Source organism: Lagenorhynchus albirostris, chromosome 3, assembly GCF_949774975.1.
Source record: "Lagenorhynchus albirostris chromosome 3, mLagAlb1.1, whole genome shotgun sequence".
Taxonomy (NCBI): domain Eukaryota; kingdom Metazoa; phylum Chordata; class Mammalia; order Artiodactyla; family Delphinidae; genus Lagenorhynchus; species Lagenorhynchus albirostris.
In genome coordinates this window covers 55131038-55153353 of record NC_083097.1, presented here as the reverse complement: position 1 = coordinate 55153353, position 22316 = coordinate 55131038, and the positions used below count along the sequence as shown (strand labels likewise).

General features: G+C 39.8%; 1 protein-coding gene and 1 long non-coding RNA gene across 4 annotated transcripts in view; one reads left to right on the top strand and one right to left on the bottom strand.

The window, feature by feature from the left end:
* SLC30A5 (solute carrier family 30 member 5) overlaps positions 1 to 11230 on the bottom strand; it is a 29624-nt gene extending 18394 nt beyond the window's left edge. For 2 of the 3 annotated variants that reach the window (XM_060143048.1, XM_060143051.1), the window contains exons 1-3: positions 10869 to 11230; positions 2051 to 2173; positions 246 to 312 (exon numbers count right to left, since the gene is read on the bottom strand). In XM_060143048.1, the coding sequence (XP_059999031.1) occupies positions 246 to 312; positions 2051 to 2173; positions 10869 to 10954 (276 nt within the window). In that variant the 5' untranslated portion in view covers positions 10955 to 11230. The remainder of the gene's footprint in view (positions 1 to 245; positions 313 to 2050; positions 2174 to 10868) is intronic. The other variant, XM_060143049.1, reaches the window with a different exon arrangement.
* On the top strand, positions 10794 to 21612 carry LOC132516866 (uncharacterized). The gene is made up of 2 exons (XR_009539490.1): positions 10794 to 11435; positions 21246 to 21612. It is a non-coding gene; the product is annotated as an uncharacterized LOC132516866 (long non-coding RNA).
* The last annotated feature ends 704 nt before the right edge of the window (positions 21613 to 22316 follow it).

The following is a 22316-nucleotide window of genomic DNA, read 5'->3' as shown; positions in this document are numbered from 1 at the left end:
AAAAAATAATTATATGCACGCTGGAAACATTTTCTACCCTCGTCTACATTTTTAAACACTTCATTATCTTAGCACTTTAGCATTTACTCTTAAAGCCTCAGTTCTGAAATGCTAAGTCAAGGGCAAGTTAACTCTGGAAATGTTCTGCTGAGCACTTAAAATCATTCAGTAAGTAACCCTGATCAAGGAAAGAACACTGCCTCCTGGTCCACTGCTAGGACAAAAGGATTCTGCAAAAGACTTACCTGGCGTTTGGTAATACTTTTCCCAGAAGAAAAAGGCTTTTGAAACAAAACCATAAAAAATGCAGTCCTGTGAATATTGAAACATTAATATATTAATATTAATTAATCTTATATACAAGGTGTGGTTTTAAGTAAAGACACTTAAATATACTAGAATTTGAAGGGTATGTTAACCTCTAAAGAAAATATACTAGAGAACAATATTTATTTTAATAAGGCTTCCACTACAATATTTTGGGAACTCTTCTTTATTTTGTATCTGCCTTCAGAACCAGTTTACAAGCCATAAAAGAAGTCTCAATATTTTTTTATACTTTACTAAAGAAAATAATTCCTATCTTCTCTAAAACGGTAATAACAAATCTTGAAATAGAAATGAAGAAAGTACGAATCATATATCCCTACTTTTCATATTCCCAAAATAGTTATATAAAAATATATTCAAGTGGTGCTAAAAATTTTCTAGTCAAGAATCACTTTCCATGATTACTAAAATTGCCAGGAGTCTAACAGATTCTTTTCTTTTCTTTTTTTTTTTTGTCTGAGTTGGGTCTTTGTTGCTGTGCACGGGCTTTCTCTAGCTGCAGCGAGCAGGGTCTACTCTTCATTGTGGTGCGCGGGTTCTCATTGCGGTGGCTTCTCTTGTTGCAGCAAGTGCGCTTCAGCAGTTGTGGCGTGCAGGCTCTAGAGTGCAGGCTCAGTAGTTGTGGCGCACGGGCTTAGTTGCTCGCAGCATGTGGGATCTTCCATGGACCAGGGATTGAACCCGTGTCCCCTGCATTGGCAGGCGGATTCTTAACCACTGCACCACCAGGGAAATCCCTAACAGATACTTATTAATACAGAGGTTGGTCACTATCAATCTCAAGGTCCAGAGAATCTTTACTTAGAGAGAATTTCTTACTAGATGCAGAGTAGTGTAAAATTTATACTGTAAGGGGACCCTATACCATGAAGGGACATGTAGTGAACACAGCCCAGCATGGTTTAACTTGGAAAATAAGGAACATCTGTGCCAAGACAAGTCTCAGGTGACATTCTATGCCTGCTGGAAGGTTAGACTATACCAGTAGGATGGTCTGGGAATCCCTAGGGTCCCTGAGGCCCTTTTAGGGAGCTGTGAGATCAAACTATTTTTTTCTTAAACATTTAAAAAAATTATTTTAAAAATATTTATTTTTTATTTGGTTGCGCTGTATCTTAGTTGTGGCTCATGGGCTCCTTAGTTGTGGCATGCATACTCTTAGTTGTGGCATGCATGTGGGATCTAGTTCCCTGACCAGGGATCGAACCCGGGCGCCCTGCATTGGGAGCTCGGAGTCTTAACCACTGTACCACCAAGGAAGTCCTGAGGTCAAAATATTTTTACAGAAGTATTAGGATATTATTTGCCCTTTTCACTCTTATTCTCTCAGGGGTGTATATTAGAGCTTTTCAGAGGCTAGTTCATGTGAGATACTGCAACAGACTGAACACTGACTCAGATATGGTGATCCAGCTGTATTCTATTAAGCCAGACATTAAATTTGCAAAAACCTCATTAATACAAACTAAAGCAAAAGCTGATGTTTTGGCAAGCTAATAGAATATGACAATCCTTTTTTTTTTTTTTTTTTTAAATCCAGTCTCTTGGTACCTCTAACCTTAGGTATTCTGTCTTTAAAAAAAAAAATTATCAAGTACTTGTCAGGAGGAATAAAATGCACAAAATATTCTATGTAAAATATCCTAAAGATACTCAGTTAAAACAGGATTTTCAAAGAAATTAAAAAACATTAAGGAAAAAAAGAACCATACACACTCACCCAAGTTTTAATATAAAAATAAACTGAACAATGTGAACTACTTTCAGGAGGTCATATGATTCAAAAAGCCCCACAGCCTTCAAAACTTTAGTGACACACAGTAATACAATATATTTTGTTAACCTGAAAAATAAAAACAGAAACAAGTTTCAGTATCATTGAAATCACAAAGAACTCTGTAATCCTTTTTTTTCTTATTATACAAGTAATAGGGGTCTTTATGAAAACCATAAATATAAACAAAAAATGAAACAAACAAAAACTCAACTCACCCCTCCACGTGATAACTACTATTAATACTTTGGTATATATACTTTCAGATTTTTTGCAATATACATGGACGTATTATGCATGCACAGATACCGTCTATTAAAGAAAAAAAGGCCAAACTAAAAATAAAAATGTTCTTGATTGAGTTGCCTCAACTATTTTCTAATGTGCTTTTTAAACAATTACTCCAAACAAATAAAGAGAATAAAAACAGAAACCAAACCATCTGTCATGAAACGAGACTATAATATAGGAAGGGAGGGGGCAATGGTGAATGCCTTAGGTTTACCTCTCCTCTGCTTCGCTAAGTGACTGCAGTGAGTCACAGTTGAAGTGACCTGACCTACAGAGTCCTGAGAAGGCTCAGGAATCTGAAGCACCTCAGAAAGGGTGTGGAGAGCTGCAAAGAGGAGGATCATTAGGAAGTCTGCCAGGTAGTTAGGTCCCCAGAATCCCACCCAGCACAGCCAGGCAACCATCCCTCCTAAATCATGACAGGACAAGAGCTTCGCCTTTGGAGAAGTCTAGACATAAGGCAAAGCGGAAAAGAGGGATGAAGTGTTGGACTAAAATCATGGAGATCAAAAGGAAGTTTCCCTTCTTAACCCCACCCCACCTGCCTTCCCTCATTTAACTCTAACATCCTAACTGCCAGGCTTCAATCTCCCAGCAGGAGAACCCTTCTCTGGAGAAGCCCACCAGGGGACAAGCCCCATACAGGTCTTCTAACTAGCTTTTTGGGCCTCACTCAAATAAGAATGGCCAAATATGGATAATCAATCCTTTATGATAAGCTATAATGAGAGACCAAACAAACTAAAACAGCAAAGAAATTTAAAAGATACAGAGGTCACAGGGAATAGCAGAAAACAACGAAGAACTAGAAATAATATTCTTGGATAAGAAAGAAAAGTTCATCCATGGAAAAATTAGGCTGCCATAAAAAGAAACGAAAAAGAAGCTCCTGAAAGAGCAATCAGAAAACAGTGAAGAAATTATCTCAGTTTTCTAGCTTAGTAGTCTTCTTTGGTCATATACCTCTAGTAGTAAAAAAAAATTTTGCACCTGAAACCGATTATTTGTACATTACAAACATGTACTACTCTCCTGATATTATGTTATAAAACATACACAAATTAGAAATGAAAAAGAATGAGATAAAAAAGTGAGAACTTCTAACATCCCCCCCCAACAGATCATCTTTGCAAGTCATTCAGGAGACTACTTTCTAAGTTTATATCTAACAGGTGTTAATACATTAAAAAGGAGATAAAAGGGATGTCCAAAGCCAGCACAACAGCAGGAATGAGAAGTCTCTACCAATGGGAGAAAAATACAAAAAAGCAAACACAGAAGTTTAAGGGAAACCTAAGTCATTCAAATAGCAGTTAAAACAATTTGATATGCAATGATATCAATGTATGTAGGATGGTATAAAAATCAATGAGTGTGACTCATTAAGTCCCATGGCACTGAGTCAACAAACAGCAATCTGCTTAAGAAGGCATGAAAATATATATATTTTTGGAAGATTCTGATGCAACTACGAAAATAAATTTCAGTCCTTGAAAGAATGAATCTCAGCAATTCCAACATCTTCACTGTCCGATGGCTCATTTTCTGTTTTAGTCCAAATAATATCATAGTATATTAAAGAAAATCAGATTTGGAACAAAGTGGTTTTTCTTTTCATGAACATAATCTGGGGGGCTTTTTAATAGTGCAATCTGGGAGTTTTAACAATGTGAAAATTAATCACCAAGAAGTTAATAAAAATGTTATTGTGGAATAAAGTAAGTCAAATCCTAAAGCACAGAAGTTCCTACTTAATTTACCTGTAGAATAGTATAGACACTGAAATTTCTGTTTAAAAGATCAAGCAGATTTTCTGGGGTGATAAAAACGTCCTATAGCCTGATTATGCTGAAAGTTACATGGGTATGCATTTGTGAAAAATGAAAACTGGTACCTTTAAAATCTATGCATTTTATGGTAGGTAATTTTATCTCAATGAAAAAAGGAGTATTGGAAAAAGTAAATAAAATTAAAATTATGGCTATGATAAAAAAATCGAGTGTATTTTGTTTCTGGATTGTTTGCAGACTGGCTGAAAACACACAGTACAACATGAAAAATCTACCAAATTTCTAGTAATTGTCTAGGTATTTACTAGAAAGTAAATGTATATATGCTAGAAGAAACAGAACACTAATATTTAAAAGCTGAAAAACACCTTAGAGATTCTCTAGTCCAATTCCTCTCATGTCACAGACTGGGAAGTTGAAGTCCACAGAGTTAGCTAGGGTCAAGTCCATGTCTCTTAAGTATGCTCTTTTAATATGTCACACAGAAAACCAAAGTTCATCCAAAAGGCTTTGAGGATTCCCATCTTCTAAACTGTTCCCAATTATGCATTCACAGTGGCCCACATATAGGGTAAAATAATCTTTAAATATGAAAAACAAAATGTATATTAAAACCTAAGATTAATGTCGATTTTGGCCCATTTAAGCTAGAGAAAAAAGTCAGATAAACTTAAGTAAATTAACTATATTAATGTTAATTAAATACTCCAGTCATGGTAGCAATTTATAATTAGCAAATAAAAATACTACTCTTGAGCTAGAAATCTTTTGTTTATTCAGTTCTTAACTCAGGGACTTGCATATAATATGTGCTCGGCAAATGTTTACTAAATGAAAGAATGCGAATTCTACAATTACACTTGTGTGATACAGTAATATCTAGCACAATAATGTAGATAGTGCAGTAGTACAGTACATAGCTGGCAGTCAAGCTTCTGGCAATTTAAACTGTCATCAACCCAGTTATGAATTCAGAATGAAAGACACACATCAAGTAGAGAGAGGAAAAGCTCAAAACCTCAAGTGCTTCACTCCTTAAGTTCTTAACTAGGTGTAAAAATAAAGCAGCAGGATAGAAGCAAGGACACAAAGAACAACACTGTCAACAAGACAGGGAGGGAGAAAACAAAGACCAGGAAAAACTGACAAAGGTACATTAAAAATCACAGCAATCTGGGGATTCTTGAGGTCAGCAAAGAGCCTTGTACACCCTCATGGGGCTACTAAGCCGTTCTTCAAATATTCCCTGCTCACTTACTATGTGCCAGATGTCATCTGTGGCTAATGAGACCTGTCTGTCAGGGTGGTTTCAGGTACTACAGCCTTCCCTCTTCCTGATAAAAAGGCCTGATGCAGGTGGAACTAGTTCTGCATTCTTTCTGACTTCAAAGGAGGACTTTTATCTAAAATTTATCTTAAAAATATTATCAACATGTTAACATTCTCTAGAAAATGTCATCCATTTTATAATAAGCCTGAATATGAGAGCCACACTTGGGATGGCAGAGAGCAAAGACCAAGAATCTGGTCCCAGATGGTACTGCTGAGGGGCTGAACAAATACCAGCAACCTCTGGTTTCTTTTATGTGAGAAGAATATATCCGTAAGTGATTAAAGCTCTCTTAGTTTGGTTGCTCACAACTAAATGCATTTCTAGGTGTTATCCAAGAAACTAAATGTGTAACAGAGGCCCTGCCCTCAAGGAGTCTGAGGTCTAAGGAAGACAGGCAAGAAACAAGTATTTATGTGACCCAAGTTAGTAGCAGAGATCCAAAGGAATAGATGTGGAAGTAACTAACTGTAACTAGGGAAGCAAAAGTCATCTTCAGAGCCTGAGATGTCTAAGTGTGTATTAAAGACTAAGTAGAAAAAACAAACAACCCAATCAAAAAACGGGCAGAAGACCTAAATAGACATTTCTCCAAAGAAGACATACAGATGGCCAAGAGGCACGTGTTATTGCTAATTATCAGAGAAATGCAAATCAAAACTACATGAGGTATCACCTCACACCAGTCAGAATGGCCATCATCAAAAAGTCTACAAATAGGGCTTCCCTGGTGGTGCAGTGGTTGAGAGCCTGCCTGCTAATGCAGGGGACAAGGGTTTGTGCCCTGCTCCGGGAAGATCCCACATGCCGCAGAGCGGCTAGGCCCATGAGCCATGGCCGCTGAGCCTGCGCGTCCGGAGCCTGTGCTCCGCAACGGGAGAGGCCACAACAGTGAGAGGCCCGCGTACCGCAAAAAAAAAAAAAAAAAAAAAAAAAAAAAGTCTACAAATAATAAATGCTGGAGAGGGTATGGTGGGGATGTAAATTGGTGCAGCCACTACGGAGAACAGTAGGGAGGTTCCTTAAAAAACTAGAGTTGCTGGGGAATTCCCTGGTGGTCCATTGGTTAAGATTCCAGGCTTTCACTGCTGGGGGACCAGGTTCGATCCCTAGTCAGGGAACTAAGATCCTGCAGGCCACACGGTGTGGCCAAGTAAATAAATAAATTAAAATGTAAAAAACAAACAAAGTTGCCATATGATCCAGCAATCCCACTCTTGGGTATATATCCAGAAAAGACGGAAACTCTAATTGAAAAGATATGTGCACCCCAATGTCCACAGCAGCACTATTTACAATAGCCAAGACAAGGAAGCAAGCTGTGTCCACTGACAGATGAATGGATAAAGAAGATGTGGTGCGTGCGCACGCACACACACACACACACACACACACACACACACACACACACTGGAATATTACTCAGCCATAAAAAAGAATGAAGTAATGCCATTTGCAGCAACATGGATGGACCTAGAGATTATCGTACTAAGTGAAGTAAGTCAGACAAAGACAAATACCATATGATATCACTTATACATGGAATCTAAAAAAAGATACAAATGAACTTATTTACAAAGCAGAAACAGACTCACAGACATATAAAACAAACTTATGGTTACCAAAGGGGAAAGGGGGGGGTGGGAGGGATAAATTAGGAGTTTGGGATTAATAGATACATGCTACTATATACAAAATAGATAATCAACAGGGACCTACTGTATAGCACAGGGAACAGTATTCAATATCTTATAATAATCTATAATGGAAAAGAATCTGAAAAGAATATATATACATATAACTGAATCACTTTGCTGTACACCTGAAACTAACACAACACTGTAAACCAACTATACTTCAAGTTAAAAAAAAGAAAAAGACTAAATAGAATTACGAAGCAAGGAAAGGGAGGGGGAATTTCAAAGTACGGAGAGCAGCATATGAAGAACGCTACTACTGGGACGGACCTTTGAAGAAAAGCTCGGTTCACCAGATTATGCTCATAATGATCAGAAGTCATCAAGAAAATGGTAAGCTATATTTAATATACTTGTTTTAAAAAGATGGGGCAATATATAAAATTATTTCTAAATAATTTTTGTTTAAAGTATTAACCAAACTTGGGCTTCCCTGGTGGCGCAGTGGTTGAGAGTCCGCCTGCCGATGCAGGGGACACGGGTTCGTGCCCCTGCGCGTCCGGAGCCTGTGCTCCGCAACGGGAGAGGCCACAACAGTGAGAGGCCCGCGTACCGCAAAAAAAAAAAAAAAAGTATTAACAAAAATTAAAAATTTGGCACTTTAATGGCAAGATTCAGTCATATGGAACATTAAGTATAATACTTCTTGACAATATTACTATTATGAAATTTCTGATACTTTATTCCCCTTTTAATTTTTAAAAAACAGATTACGAAAGTAATTCCTGAGTAGTTGGTTGTTATCAAAGTTTTAAAGAAAACCATTCCCAATTTCCTCCTCATAGGTAACCAACTGAGGACATCCTTCCACACCTTTACCTTTGCATCTCCACGTATGGACAAGCACTTATTTTAGATACACTCACGTATTCACCATTGTACATATATTTTGAAATTGTTATGTGACTTTTCATGTAATATATAGTGAAGATCTTTTATCATTATTAATTAGGAAAATTATTTTAATATTTAGCTAAAAGGTGAATACTTTGATTTTTAAAGTGTCAATTAATGAAGTCTTCCTGTTGGGCTAAAGACAAAACACTAGCTAAGGCCAAATAACCATATACTAATAAGTACACAATCCTAGTTCATGTTGTGGAGGAAAACATGCTAAGGGGGAAAGCTGGGGTGTGAGGAAGGGAGGCTCTTAAATGGGGGCAGTGGCCCCTGAGCCATTCACTGACCCTTTGGGCAACTTAGCGGGATCCAATCCACTTCCCCTTAGTACCTGAGATGGCTTATATATCATTATCTGCCATTAACTAGTCTCATCAAAAGTATCACTGGTATTTTCTGTGAAGGGTTAGAAAAATCTCTGGTTCTTTAAATCTGAAATTACTGAAATTTGAGTTTGGGTTCAAACCTGTTTCTTGGGATTTGCCCACTGTGGCAGCTCACAGTTCTCCAGTTAAAAAAACAAATTCAGTGTATGTAACTCAAGCTTGATACATTCAATAAATATTTAAGTGTCCACTGCGTAGAACGCGCTATAAATGAAGTTTGAGGTAACTGACTCCCAGATTAGTTACTAGGTGTGTGACCTTGGGAAAATTACTTTTCTATGTCCCAGTTACCTGATCTGAGACAAGGATGCAACTAATGAGTCTGTGCTGTTGTAAGGATTAAGTGAGATGCTGCACGCAAAGTACCTGGAACATAGGAAGTACTTAATAAATGCTGGCTGTCACCCTCTACCCTTTCCTGCAAAGAGGACTTATTGAAGTCAACATAGAAACATTTTTTTGTTTGCAGTGTGCGGGCCTCTCACTGCTGTGGCCTCTCCCGTTGTGGAGCACAGGCTCCGGACGCGCAGGCTCAGCGGCCATGGCTCACGGGCCCAGCCGCTCCGTGGCATGTGGGATCCTCCTGGACCGGGGCACGAACCCGTGTCCCCTGCATCTGCAGGCGGACTCTCAACCACTGTGCCACCAGGGACGCCCAACATAGAAACATTTAAAACAATTCATATTTGTGAATTCAGGAATAAAAATATCCACAATTAAAGGATCTGTTAATTAGCTTTTGCTGCAGGTTATAACCATACTTTGATTTTTAGTCTACATAAAGGAAAACTCTTGCAACCTGAAATCTATTCAAAGTTCAACCGGTCCTGATTTGAATTTGATTCTGCAATGAACTACAATAGGAGGGCAGCTCTGCTAAGCAAATAATGAAAATAAGACGCAAAGGACTGTTGACCACATCTAAGATAATGAGCTCTTGAGTAAATAAAAATTTTGTATTACTTATTTAAAAATAATTTCAAGTGACAGAAAAGGTGCAAGAATAGTACACTCTTTACCTAGATTCTCTAATTGTTACATACTACCTTATTTGCCTTATTATCTCTCTCTAAATACAAACTTTTTTTCCCCTGAACTATTAAAGAGTAAGTTACATACATCATGCTTTACCCCTAACTACTTGTATTCCTAAGCCCATGAACATCCTTTTATGAAATCAGAAGAGTTATGAACTACAGGACATTTAACATGGATATACTTTTATCTAATCTATGGTCCACATATCAGTTTTGTCAATTGACCTAGTACTATCCTTTACAGCATTTTCCTCACTATTAAATCTACACCAGAATCACCTATTGCATTTAGTTGTCATGTCTCAGTAAATAATATCTGATAGGCATTGTTTTTTACAAAATGAGTTGCTTAAAATAGACTAGAAAATTAAACTTGTAACTACAAAAAACGCAGCTGATTTAACTTCTGTTCCAGCATTTCACACAAAAAGTTATGTTAGAAATGCTATTTCTACAGTTCCAAAGAATTTACCGAAACCACCATGTCTCAAAAGGAGGTATCCAAGAACAAAAAACACTGAACTAATCTCATTAATCTTATTAAATATACAGGCAATGAAAACCAGTTCCAACCAAACTGTTGGGCCATATTTTATACATCTTGCGACACTACCTCAGAAATTAGGACAGGTCAAGAAGGACACAATGGAAAGTGATCACTGTAATTACTTACCTCTTGGGGGTTCGTGGGAACATTGCGGGGAGGAGGGTAATGGGGACTGTTTCCTTTTTATTCTACGAATTTCTGTACTGTTTGAATTTTTTGACCATGAGCACACATGTCTTACTTAATAATAAAACAAAATAAGCGAAGAAAGGAAAAGAAAAACTAGATGGCGGGGTGGATTCTTGTTTTGCGAGGTTAACCTGACATCAAAGTCCATCTGTTTGTACTTTTGGTTTCTTCGCCTGAAGAGATGATGGTGACCCTTCCTTTAACTTACACAGGCAGACATCAGAAAGGTTAAGTATCACCAAACTACTATTTCAGGGAGAAAGAGCTAACAGACATGCTTCTCATAGGTCAGAAAAACCTCTCACTTGAACTGGCTGGCAGTTCTAAGGTTAACGGTCTGCCCTGAAAACCAGAAACTCAAGCAGAACCTTCCCGGATCTTAGAGCATTCATTCTGCAGCGGGGAATGGCGGAACCAATGAAAGCTGTCGCGGGAGGGAGTACGGAACCGAGGAGGGCGTTCCGGGCTGTCAGCCGCACGGGAGGGACGCCGGGCCCCGCGTGCACCCGGGAGGGTCCGGGCAACGTGTGTCCGGAGCTGTCGGGCAGGCGTGGGGAGAGAGCGGCTCCGGAGGCGGGAGCCCGATCGGTCCCTTACCGAGCGCTGGGCACGTCCACCGGCCCGAGGCCGCCGCTGCCGCTGCCGGGGCCGGCTAGCACGTCCCCGCCGTATTTCTCCTCCATCCCGGGGATCAGGAGCCGCCGCCGCTGCCCCCGCTGCGGAGTCTCCTCATGTCTCGCCGCTGCCGCGGAACACCGGGCGCAGGCGCGTCACTCCCCCATGCCAGCGGCCCCGTCGGGTCCCCGTAGGCCGGGCCGCTGCCGCAGTCCCCGGCTCCGGCTCACAAGCACACGCGCGTCGGGACTAGGCCGCGGACAGTTCCGGCGCCGCCAGGTTTCCCGGAGGCTCACCGGATCGGACGGGGCCAGGCCACGTCATCGGGCCCAGCAGCCCTCACTCTTGGGGGAGTGCCCGGCCCTGCGCCTGCGCACAGTACAACACTCGCCGTCCCCTCCCCTTCCTAAGGCTCTTCCTACCGCTGGGCTACGGACGGAATCCTCGCCCCGTATCAGCTCCTCCCATTGACGAGGCCTGAGCACATACCTGTCCCTGCAGCGCCACCTATGGGCTGTCAGGAACACAGCGGGTTCTTCTGGAGCGCAGGTAGGGGACATAGAAAATGCACAACTTGCGATTAAATAGAATAGAATTTCTTTTAAATTCTGGCTCCTAAACTGTGTTACTTAATCCTTGCACATCAGTAAACCTAGGCATGTAGGACCAGGCTTTATTAGAGTTATTTTTCTGTTGCTAAAAAGTTAAGAAGGTGGGTTCCTGTATCTGTGTTGGTTTGAATCCCAAATCTGCCACTTACTAATTGTGTCACTTGGCCTTTCTGTACCTCAGTTTCCTTATCTGCAAAGTAAGAATAGTAATATCTATATCATAGGGTTGTTGGGAGAATTGTATGTGTTAATATGTGAAAAGTGTCTATAACAGTGAATGATACATAGTAATAAATGTTAGCTATTATTATTTATAGGTAAATTTGAGGATTGGGATATGGAGATGAAAATGGGGTTTTGAACAGTGTAAATTATGATTAGTTTACAATATTCCACTTAATTCGAATGTACATAAAGACTCTTTGTAACATATAAGAGAATGAGGAGTCATAGTCTCTGCCTGCTGGGACTTCATAATCTATTGTGGAAAATATTTAGCAATTTGAGAGCAAGACCTAGTTGGCAAAGGCACAAATGCTAAGGTTTCCCAAATAAGGTGTGATATGGGTATAACCAGAAAAGACTCACTGATAGAAGCTGACCTGGAACTTGGATAAGGTTTTGGATATGGGAGAAAAGCATTGTGGGAAGGTGTATCCTATGTGTAGAGCACAGAGGAAGGCATGAACTTTAAAAGCTAAAGATACGTATTATCCTGTTTGAGGCAGAGAAGAGAGCAAAGATACAATATGCCATCAGTATGTTGGGCTTTTAAATTCAGGATGTTTGCTTATTGAATTTGTACAGAGATGTCCATATCTTCTGCCTGCATTAGGTGATAATCATTGACTTAGAGTGGAGTAGATCAGGTAAAGCCTAACAAAGAGTGACATTCTTGCTTCACTTTCTTGAAGTGACTTTTTTGTAGCATTTTTTTGTAGCAATTTCTTTGCAGAATTGCTATTTTCTAACCCAAATAGCATTGGTAACAACTATTGTGTTTTTCTAGAGCTAATTCCATTCCTTTGGAGTTCAGAGAACTAGGTAAAATGACACGTATACATTGAGATTAATTTTTATCCCCAGTGGAGCTTGAATTCAGTTGATATTTGATTTGGTTAGAATTAGGACATTTTTCTTTTAGGCTAATATGTTTCCTGTTTTTTTGCAGTGGAAGGAAAAGTGTCTCTGTTTTCTTTCTTCCTACTCACTTCTCAACCCAGTCCAACCTGGCTTCTACTTTCATCATTCTTCTGAAGCAGCTCTCTCATGGATATTTTTGAGCTACATATTACCTTATCTCTCTATGGCTTTCAACATAGTTGATCTCTCCCTCATTCTTGAAACATTCTCTTTCCTTGGTTCCAGAACCCCACATTTGGTTGTCAGAGGAAGCTCAAGTTCTTTATGTCCAAAACTCACGATCTTTCCACTAAACCTGATCCTCTTTTAATGTTTCTTACTTCATTGGATGACACCATTTATTCAGTTTAGCAAACCAAAACGCAGGTGTCATCCTTAACACCTCCCCTTCCTTATGGTCTATATCCAGTCCATCACCAAGTTGTGTCATTTTTTTACCTTCTCAATATTTCTTGAATCAATCCAAAATTTTCCATCCTCATCTCCACCATCTAGTTTAGATGACCATCATGTTTTGTTTAGACAACTACAGTAACCTCCTTACTAGTCTTTCCAAGTTCACTCTTTCCCTTTTCTAAAATCTGTTTTCCACATTCTGCCACAGTAACAGTAATCTATTCCAGTTGCCCATCTTATCATGCACTGTCTGCCCCACCCCCACTCTACTCTCCAGCCTTCCAGCAGCTTTCCATTACTCTTACAACAAACTCAAATCATTAACATGGCCAACAGCATCCTGTATGGGCTTGCCCTAACCTATCTTTTCAGCTTCATCTCATATCAAGCTGCCTTCTGCTCTCTGGATTCCAGTCATCCTTTCCCCCCTTCAATTACGCTGTTTCTCTTCCAATACAAGACTTTTCTCAGGCTACTTTTCATGTGTAGAATGCATACCGCCTCAACCTTTGCTTGTTAAGATCCTACTCACTCTTTTTGTTTCAGGTTGAGTTCTCTAGGAAGCAGACTCTGAGATGGAGTTTAATGGCAAGATATTTATCAAGGAGTGCTTTTGGGACTAACAACTGTAAAAGGGAGGGAAAGGAAACATAATTGGGCAGAAGGAGAAGTTGAGAAATGGTGCAGTCCAACAAAAGATGCAGTAAACCTCATGGAGACTTTGGGAGCTAAAATGGTCCTTGAGAAATATCTTACATTTTTTTCCCCTAATACAGTCTTTTATAGGTCCAGGATTCATCCAAGATCATGTGCTGCATTTAATTGTCATGTCTCATTAGTTTTCTTTTATCTGGAACAGTTCCTGGTCTCTCCTTTTTTCATGACCTTGACGTTTTTGAAGTGAATGGGACAATTACTTTGCAGAATGTCTGTCAGTTTGTGTTTGTCTGATGTTTTCTCATGATTGGATTTTAGGTATGCATTTTTGGCAAGAATAACACAGAAGTGATTCTATATTCCTCTCAGTGCGTCACATCAGAAGGTACATGATGCTGACTGGTCTCATTAACTGATAAAGTGAACTTCTATCATTTGATAAGAAGACATCTGCCAGATTTTTCAATGTAATGTTAATGAATAAGTATTTTGTCTGGAGATACTTTGAGACCATGTCAAGATTGTTTCTGATCACACTTTCACTCACTTTTATTAGTATCCATTTTTGCTCCTTGACCAAAACAATTATTACTATAAAGTTTTCCAAATGCTAATCATCCCTTCCATCATCTCTTCTACATTTATTAGTTGACCCTCTACTGTCAGGTAAAACTTTCCTGTCCCCCCTGCTCTACGATTTATCTATCTATCTATCTATCTATCTATCTATCTATCTATCTATCTTAGTATGAGCTCATGGGTTCCTATTTTATTAAACGGATTATAATCAACTGCTGTCACGCTTTTGATGCTAAAATTGTCCCAAATTTAGCCAGTGGGAACCATTTGGCTGGTTCCTGTGCCATTTTGACATATTCCTATCATTCTTTCAGAATTTCCATACTTTCTGGTATAAGATATTCCAGGTTTATTATATACTTTCCCTGCCTTAGCTCTGGAATTAGCCATTTCTCCGAGGAGCTCTGGTTCCTTTTGAGGAGAATGGTATTTAGAAACCAAGGTCTATAGATGCAACTAGAGATTACCATAGTAAGTGAAGTAACTCAGAAAGAGAAAGACAAATGTCATATGATATCACTTATATGTGGAATCTAAAATATGATACAAATGAACTTCTCTATGAAATAGAAGCAGAATCACAGACATAGAGAATAGACTGGTAGTTGCCAAGGGGGAGGGGGGAGGGAGAGGGATGGTTTGGGAGTTTAGGATTAGCAGATGCAAACTGGTATATATAGAATGGATAAACAACGAGGTCCTACTGTACAGCACAAGAAACTGTTACGGTGATAAACCATAATGGAAAAGAATATGAAAAAGAATGCATATATATATACATGTATAACGAATTCACTTTGCTGTACAGCAGTAATTAACACAACATTGTAAATCAACTATACCTCAATAAAACAAAAACAAAAACCAAGATCTAGGTGTTGGGTATCACATTGCTGCTGGTGTACTCATTGCTTCTTTGGCTTCTCAGTGGACAGAGGTAGGAATTACATATGCTCAGCTAGGGGTGTGTGTGTGTGTGTGTGTGTGTGTGTGTGTGTGTGTGTATACATAGGTATATCTTTCTATTTATCATCTATCCAAAACCAAAAGTTCATACTTATACCTTCAAGTACAATCCAATCTTAGATGTTTTATCCTAGACTTTGCCCTTTCTATGTTTGTACCTCTCTTCCCTGGGGTGAAACATCTGGCTCCCAAAAATGGTTAGGTAAATTGTCCAAAATTATATAATTTGTAAGGCAAGACTCCCCACTAACTGGGCAAAGTGCACCTCAGTGTCAGCTGTTCTGCTCCTCTCTTCCTGATTGTGTGGATGATGCCTGTTCCAATGATGTAAGAGAACCCGATGGGAAGGACCTGTTTTGTAAGCCACCTCCAGGAACCTGGATCAGAGAATATGGTGGAAATTGTCATGAGTAGCAACTTAGTGCCTTCTTCCTTCCTTCTAATGAATACTTGTTGAGTGCTTACCATGAGCTAGGTCCAATTCTAGGTAATTGCTGGGCTTCCCAGAAGCAAACTCTGAGATGAGGATTTGTGTGAAAGTAAGTGTTCCCAGGACAAACTGGTAGGAGTGTGGGAAAGTGGGACAGGAAAAATAGGTGAGCAGGGATGTGATATCAGGTTCACTCCCACTGGGGAGCTTGGATTCTGTGAAAGTCCCACCTCAGAGGGTCCTGATCTGGGGTAAGGTGTCTTAGTTCATCTGGGCTGCTACAACAAAAATACTGTAAACTCAGTGGCTTATAAACAACGGATATTTATTTCTCACAGTTCTGGAGGCTGGGAAGTCCAAGGTCAAGTGCTGGCAGATTTGGTGTCTGGTGAGAGCCTACTTCCTAGTTTTTAGACAGTGCCTCTTTGCTGTGTCCTCGCATGGTGGAAGGGGTGAATAGCTCTCTGAGGTCTTTTTTCTTAAGGGTATTAATCCAAAAACATCATGACCTAATAATCTCCCTAAGGCCCGCCTCTTAATACCAACACATTGGGGTTTAGGATTTCAACATGTGAATTTTGAGGGAGTCACAAATATTCAGACCATAGTATAAGGCTATTTTGGGAGCAGTTCTTCAACAAAGAGATAAAAGTGCTGGCTGACTATTAGGAGTGCTCCTGCCATGTGTAAAAATGCAAAAAGGGTCAAGGGGATATGGGCAGAGGACTTATTGATGATAATGTCCACTACAAGACTACATATATTTTGATCATTTCCTACATTATATGTTCTACCTTCCCAAGGTTGAAACCAAAAAACTCACATTCCCAGACTTCCTTGCAACCGGGGATGCCCTGAGGCATGTGACCTGGGTTTCACTAGTCAGACATATCCAGGTGTGACATGACTTCAGCTGAGGAGCAGGAAGTTGGGGCATTGATTTTTCTACTCTGGAAAAGGATCCAGTATTTTGGAAATAGCAGTGGCAGAGCTTCTGTGGTCCATTTCTGGGGGTCATTGGTGATCAGTGGCACTGACAGTGGTGTTTTGGGAAGAGTGGCCTTCATGGCATGGTTGGACCTTGTTTTTGGCTGCCTAGCTCCAGAGCCTGGCTCTGTGGTCCTCTAAGAGATTCTTTGATGTACCCAATGCCCCTTAATAAATTCCTGCCTGAACTAGTCAGAGTGGAGGTTGCTGTTTGTAATTAAATCACTGAATGGTACAGGTGATATGGCAGCAAACCTTCAGTAGCAATAAGCAGCTAAAAGATTTTGTAATTGCATATTTTTTCAGACCTAGGGGCAGTATGATGCTCATGAAAATCAACTCTTAAAATGTTGCACCGTAGTGGAGAAAGCTACCCCAAACTCATCAGATGACTTCACTTGATGCCAAACATATTCTTATCCTCTATTTGAAAGTAGAAAAAGAAAACGAGACAATGTTCAATAATTCCTTATCCCTCCTGACCAGGTAGGAAGCAAAATGGAGGTGTGTATACCCTGGAATTCTCAGGGAGATACTGGACTTCACAATACAACTGCAAAGCTATAAAGGGGGCTGAATAGTTTTAAAGGTTTGAGCTCTTAGCATTAGAGACTCTAATGTGTGTAATTTCTTTAGCAGACATTAAATGTGGGCAGTTAAAAATGAAAAACACTAATTATCTACAGGACGGTCAGGAGGATGCAAATGAGAAGATGGAGGGAAATAACTGATAGACATTTTCAACTGGCAGATCAGAATTTTGCAGTGGATCTTGAAGTTTCATTATAATTGCACCCCAAGTTTTTCAAGAATTTATCTTGCCATTCATCCATTCATATACCCAGTAATCAAAAAGGAAATATTCACTGAAAGCCTACTATGTGCCACTACCAATTATGTCCCAGAGTGGAGGAAAACACGTTGTTACCCTTCTTCTCAAACTGATTAGAAATTTAACTGGTAGCAACACACTGTGGAAAACAAACTTAAAAAAAGAAACTTGTTGGAAGACAATTCTTTATGGGTCTCTTGTGTTTCTGCATGCCTTCTGAGCAGAAGCATTGATGGCTTTTGCTCTGGACTGTGTTTTCAAAGATGTTTGTATAGCAAACAGCCTTGGAAGATAGAGATAATACCTCCCTCTGGAACCGAGGGAAGATTTCTTTGCTGAGCAGGATAATAAAGATAATGCCTCCCTCTAGGACAAAGGTTGGGCAGGTTTGCTAGCAGCTTCTTTAAAAGATTGGGGTTTCCTAAACCCTCAGTTGCATGCTTAGCATCCACCTAGGCTGCCATGCCTCACCCCCATGGGATTTGAGGGTGGAAGAGGCAAGGCAAAGTGGTGCAAACTTGAGGTTCATGCTGCCTGCATTTTTGCATAGCCCCAAAGAAAAATAAAATAAAAGTACAGAGATTTCAGACAACTTTATGAGTTAAAAATTGTATATCATTGCTATTTAATTAATTTATTTATTTTAAAAAATATTTATTTATTTATTTGTTTAGTTGCCCCGGGTCTTAGTTGCGGTAGGCAGGCTCCTTAGTTGCAGCACATGGGCTCCTTAGTTGTGGCATGTGAGCTCTTAGTTGTGGAATGCATGTGGGATCTAATTCCCTGACCAGGGATGGAACCCAGGCCCCCTGCATGGGGAGCATGGAGTCTTATCCACTGTGCCACCAGGGAAGTCCCTCATTGCTATTTTAATTAAAACAAAAAAATTTTTTCACCATTGAGTTTGAACATCTGTTGACATATTTCTTGGCTTTTCTGCCTCATTTTCAAGTGTGTGGAAATTGTTTTTTCATCTTTCTAAGTTTTCTCTTAAGGGAATTGTCTTTTGCTGATATTAAAAAATAAATTTATGAACAGGATATTAAGGAAATTCCTTTGACTCTAATTCCAGCTTTGCATTCCTTGCCTGGATCATGTTCAGGTATAGTTTCTACACTGTTCTCTGTATTCTCTGAACCACCAGTTGTTGCCGCCCACATCAGTCTTTCACCTTAACTTATTCATGATGGCTGGGTGGTTGGCCAGTGAAAACTAGACAGGGAAGAATTCAGAAAGGTCAAACTCCTGCAAGATTGGCTGGAGAAGGGTCGTCTCTTGTCAGGTAGGGCTGGATTGTTGTGCTGACATATTCTGGTAGAATCACTGTGATAGATCGCCATCTTGTCACACCATCCCCCTATTCAGGGACCTTCAGTGACTCCCGTGTTCCCAGACTATATAAAGTTTCAACCTCTCTCCTCTCTCCTTAATTTGGTTCTATCCTTCCTTTCCTATCCAGCCTCATCACTGTCTGTTCTGTACCACTGCATCCGGGCTTAAAGGCACTTCAAGATGCCAAATCCTTCAGTGGCTCCTTATTTGGAGTCAGGGTTGCACATTAGATTGGAAATGTGTTAAAGCATGGTTAGATTTGTACTTTAATACATTTTTAGAACTTCACTAATAGTGAAAGAAATGCAAATCAAAACAGAAAATATGCTGTGGTGGGCACAGACGTGTGTGTCCCAGATCCCACTTCAAGGTGGGACTTGTTGTCCAGCTGTCAGCTCACAATCCTCAGCTCTCAACTCCTTCTGGACGTGCCTCAGCTTCCTAGGGTGGCCTGCAACGGATGGCTGATCGAGGCGGGGTTACAGGGCCTGGCTATTTTGTCTCAATGCTCTGCAACTCTGATAGATCATATATAACCCAGAGCACATCCTGGGGTTGAGGCTCCCTGGAGCCTGGATTGAAGTTCCACTTTTCTCTCTGCCTAGTCCTGCTTCCCTCCCACTCCCGTAGGTGTTGATTCCTCATCAGTATCTTGCATGCAAATCCCAAATCAGTGTCTGCACCTGGAGAACCCAACCTGCATCAGATCCTTTTTAAAATGTTCAAATCATTAAACATTAAAAAAATGGACAAATCTGATTTAGAAGGAGACACACTGGAATGTTGACAATAATGTTTGGGCAGAAGGAATTTGATTTTAATTTTTTTGTTTGAACTTTTAAACATTTTCTTAATTTTTCATAACGGATTGCATTTCATTTATTCAGTATTAATTACTTTTATAACTTGAAAAGTAGTACTCTAAAATTATATTCATAATGGTATTAATTCATAGTAAATGAAAAACTAGATACCACTCTTATCAAAGCACAAAGGGCACAGCAGGCAGGGGCTGTTGAGTTCTTTTAGTCTCAGTACCTCAGTTAACATATGAGAAGATTGAGAACACGTGAGATAGGTAACCTGCCCAGACAGGGTCATATAAAGAGTAACCGGCAGAATAAAAATAACGCTATTTGCAGCAACATGGATGGACCTAGAGATTATCATACTAAGTGAAGTAAGCCAGACAAAGACAAAAATCATATGATATCGCTTATATGTGGAATTAAAAAAAAAGATATCAATGAACTTATATACAAAACAGAAATAGACCCACAGACACAGAAAACAAACTTATGGTTACCAAAGGGGAGAGTGGGGGAGGGATAAATTAGGAGTTTGGGATTAACATATCTACACTACTATATATAAAATAGATAACCAACAGGACCTACTGTATAGCACAGGGAACTATACTCAATATTTTGTAATAACCTATAAGGAAAAAGAATCTGAAAAAGAATATATATATATGTATGTATGTGTATGTATGTATATGTATGTGTATATATATAACTGAATCACTTTGCTGTACACCTGAGACTAACACAACATTGTAAATCAACTATACTTCAATAAAAAAATAAAATTCTAGGGCTTCCCTGGTGGCGCAGTGGTTGAGAATCTGCCTACCAATGCAGGGGACACGGGTTCGAGCCCTGGTCTGGGAAGATCCTACGTGCCACGGAGCAACTGGGCCCGTGAGCCACAATTACTGAGCCTGCGCGTCTGGAGCCTGTGCTCCGCAGCAAGAGAGGCCACGATAGTGAGAGGCCCGCGCACCACGATGAAGAGTGGACCCCGCTTGCCACAACTAGAGAAAGCCCTTGCACAGAAACGAAGACCCAACACAGCCATAAATAAATAAATAAATGAATTTTAAAAAAATTCTATACACACACACAAAAAAGTAACCAGCAGAGATGGGAAGAGAAGGATTGGGATGACTGGCCTTCATTCTAGGGTCTTTTCCTATGGCCTCTTCTATTGTGAATGCCTATCATAAGAGAACAGTTAAGTTGATTTTGGTGTAGTAATTTTGGTGCATTATTACACAGTCATTTAAAAAGATAAATATGCAGACAGTGAAGAAATATGGACCAGTATGAAATAATGACAGGTTTTTTTTTTTTGTTTTTTTGTTTTTTTTTTTTGCGGTATGCGGGCCTCTCACTGTTGTGGCCTCTCCCGTTGCGGAGCACAGGCTCCGGACGCGCAGGCTCAATGGCCATGGCTCACGGGCCCAGCCACTCCGCGGCATGTGGGATCTTCCCAGACCAGGGCACGAACCCGTGTCCCCTGCATCGGCAGGCGGACTCTCAACCACTGCGCCACCAGGGAAGCCCCAATGACAGGTTTTTTTAAAGATAGACTATGATGATACCAATCCTGACTACAATTATTTTAAAAAAATATTTACATAGGGACTTCCCTGGTGACACAGTGGTTGAGAATCTGCTTGCCAATGCAGGGGACACAGGTTTGAGCCCTGGTCCGGGAAGATCCCACATGCCGCGGAGCAACTAAGCCTGTGCGCCACAACTATTGAGCCTGCGCTCTAGAGCCCGTGAGCCACAACTACTGAGCCCACATGCCACAACTTCTGAAACCCGCACACCTAGAGCCCAAGCTCTGTGACAAGAGAAGCCACCGCAATGAGAAGCCTGCGCACTGCAATGAAGAGTAGCCCCTGCTTGCTGCAACTAGAGAAAGCCCGTGTGCAGCAACTAAGACCCAACAACAAAGACCAAATGCAGCCAAAAATAAATAAATAAATTTATTTAAAAAATATTCACATAGATATACTTATTTCATGTGTTTATTATAATCAATGTTTATACCATAATGTTTTACTTCTAAAAAGTATTTAAAATTATTTTTGTCCTTTCCAACTTTTTATTATAAAAATTTACATATAGACAGCAAAGTTGAAAGAATTTTACAAATACCCACATGCCTGAGACCTAGGTTCTGCTATTAACTTACACTATGCTTGTTTTGTCACGTGTTTGTTCACCTACCCATTTGCTCTATTATATTTTTAGCTGCATTTCAAGGTCAATTGCAGACATCAACACACTTCTCCTAAATACTTCAGCATGTATATTATTAACTAAAGTTCAGTATTTGCTTACCAAATTTGTCTTTTGATATAAAATTTATGAACAATGAAATGCACACATGTTAACTGTACATTTGCTGAGTTTTGACAAATACATATGTATTTGTAACCCAAACCGCTATCAAGATACGGCCTATTACCATCACCCCACAAAGTTCCTTCATGTCCCTTCTCAAACAGTCTGCACCACCACCTGACAGAGGAAACAACTACTTTCTTTTTTCTTCCACCATGGAGTAGATTAGTAGTTCTATTCTAGAACTTCACATAAATGGAATCCTGCAACGTGTTCTCTTTTGAGTAAGGCGTCTTCACTCAGCATGTTTTTAAGATTCATCATGGTTGCCGCATATATCAGTAGCTTATTATTTTT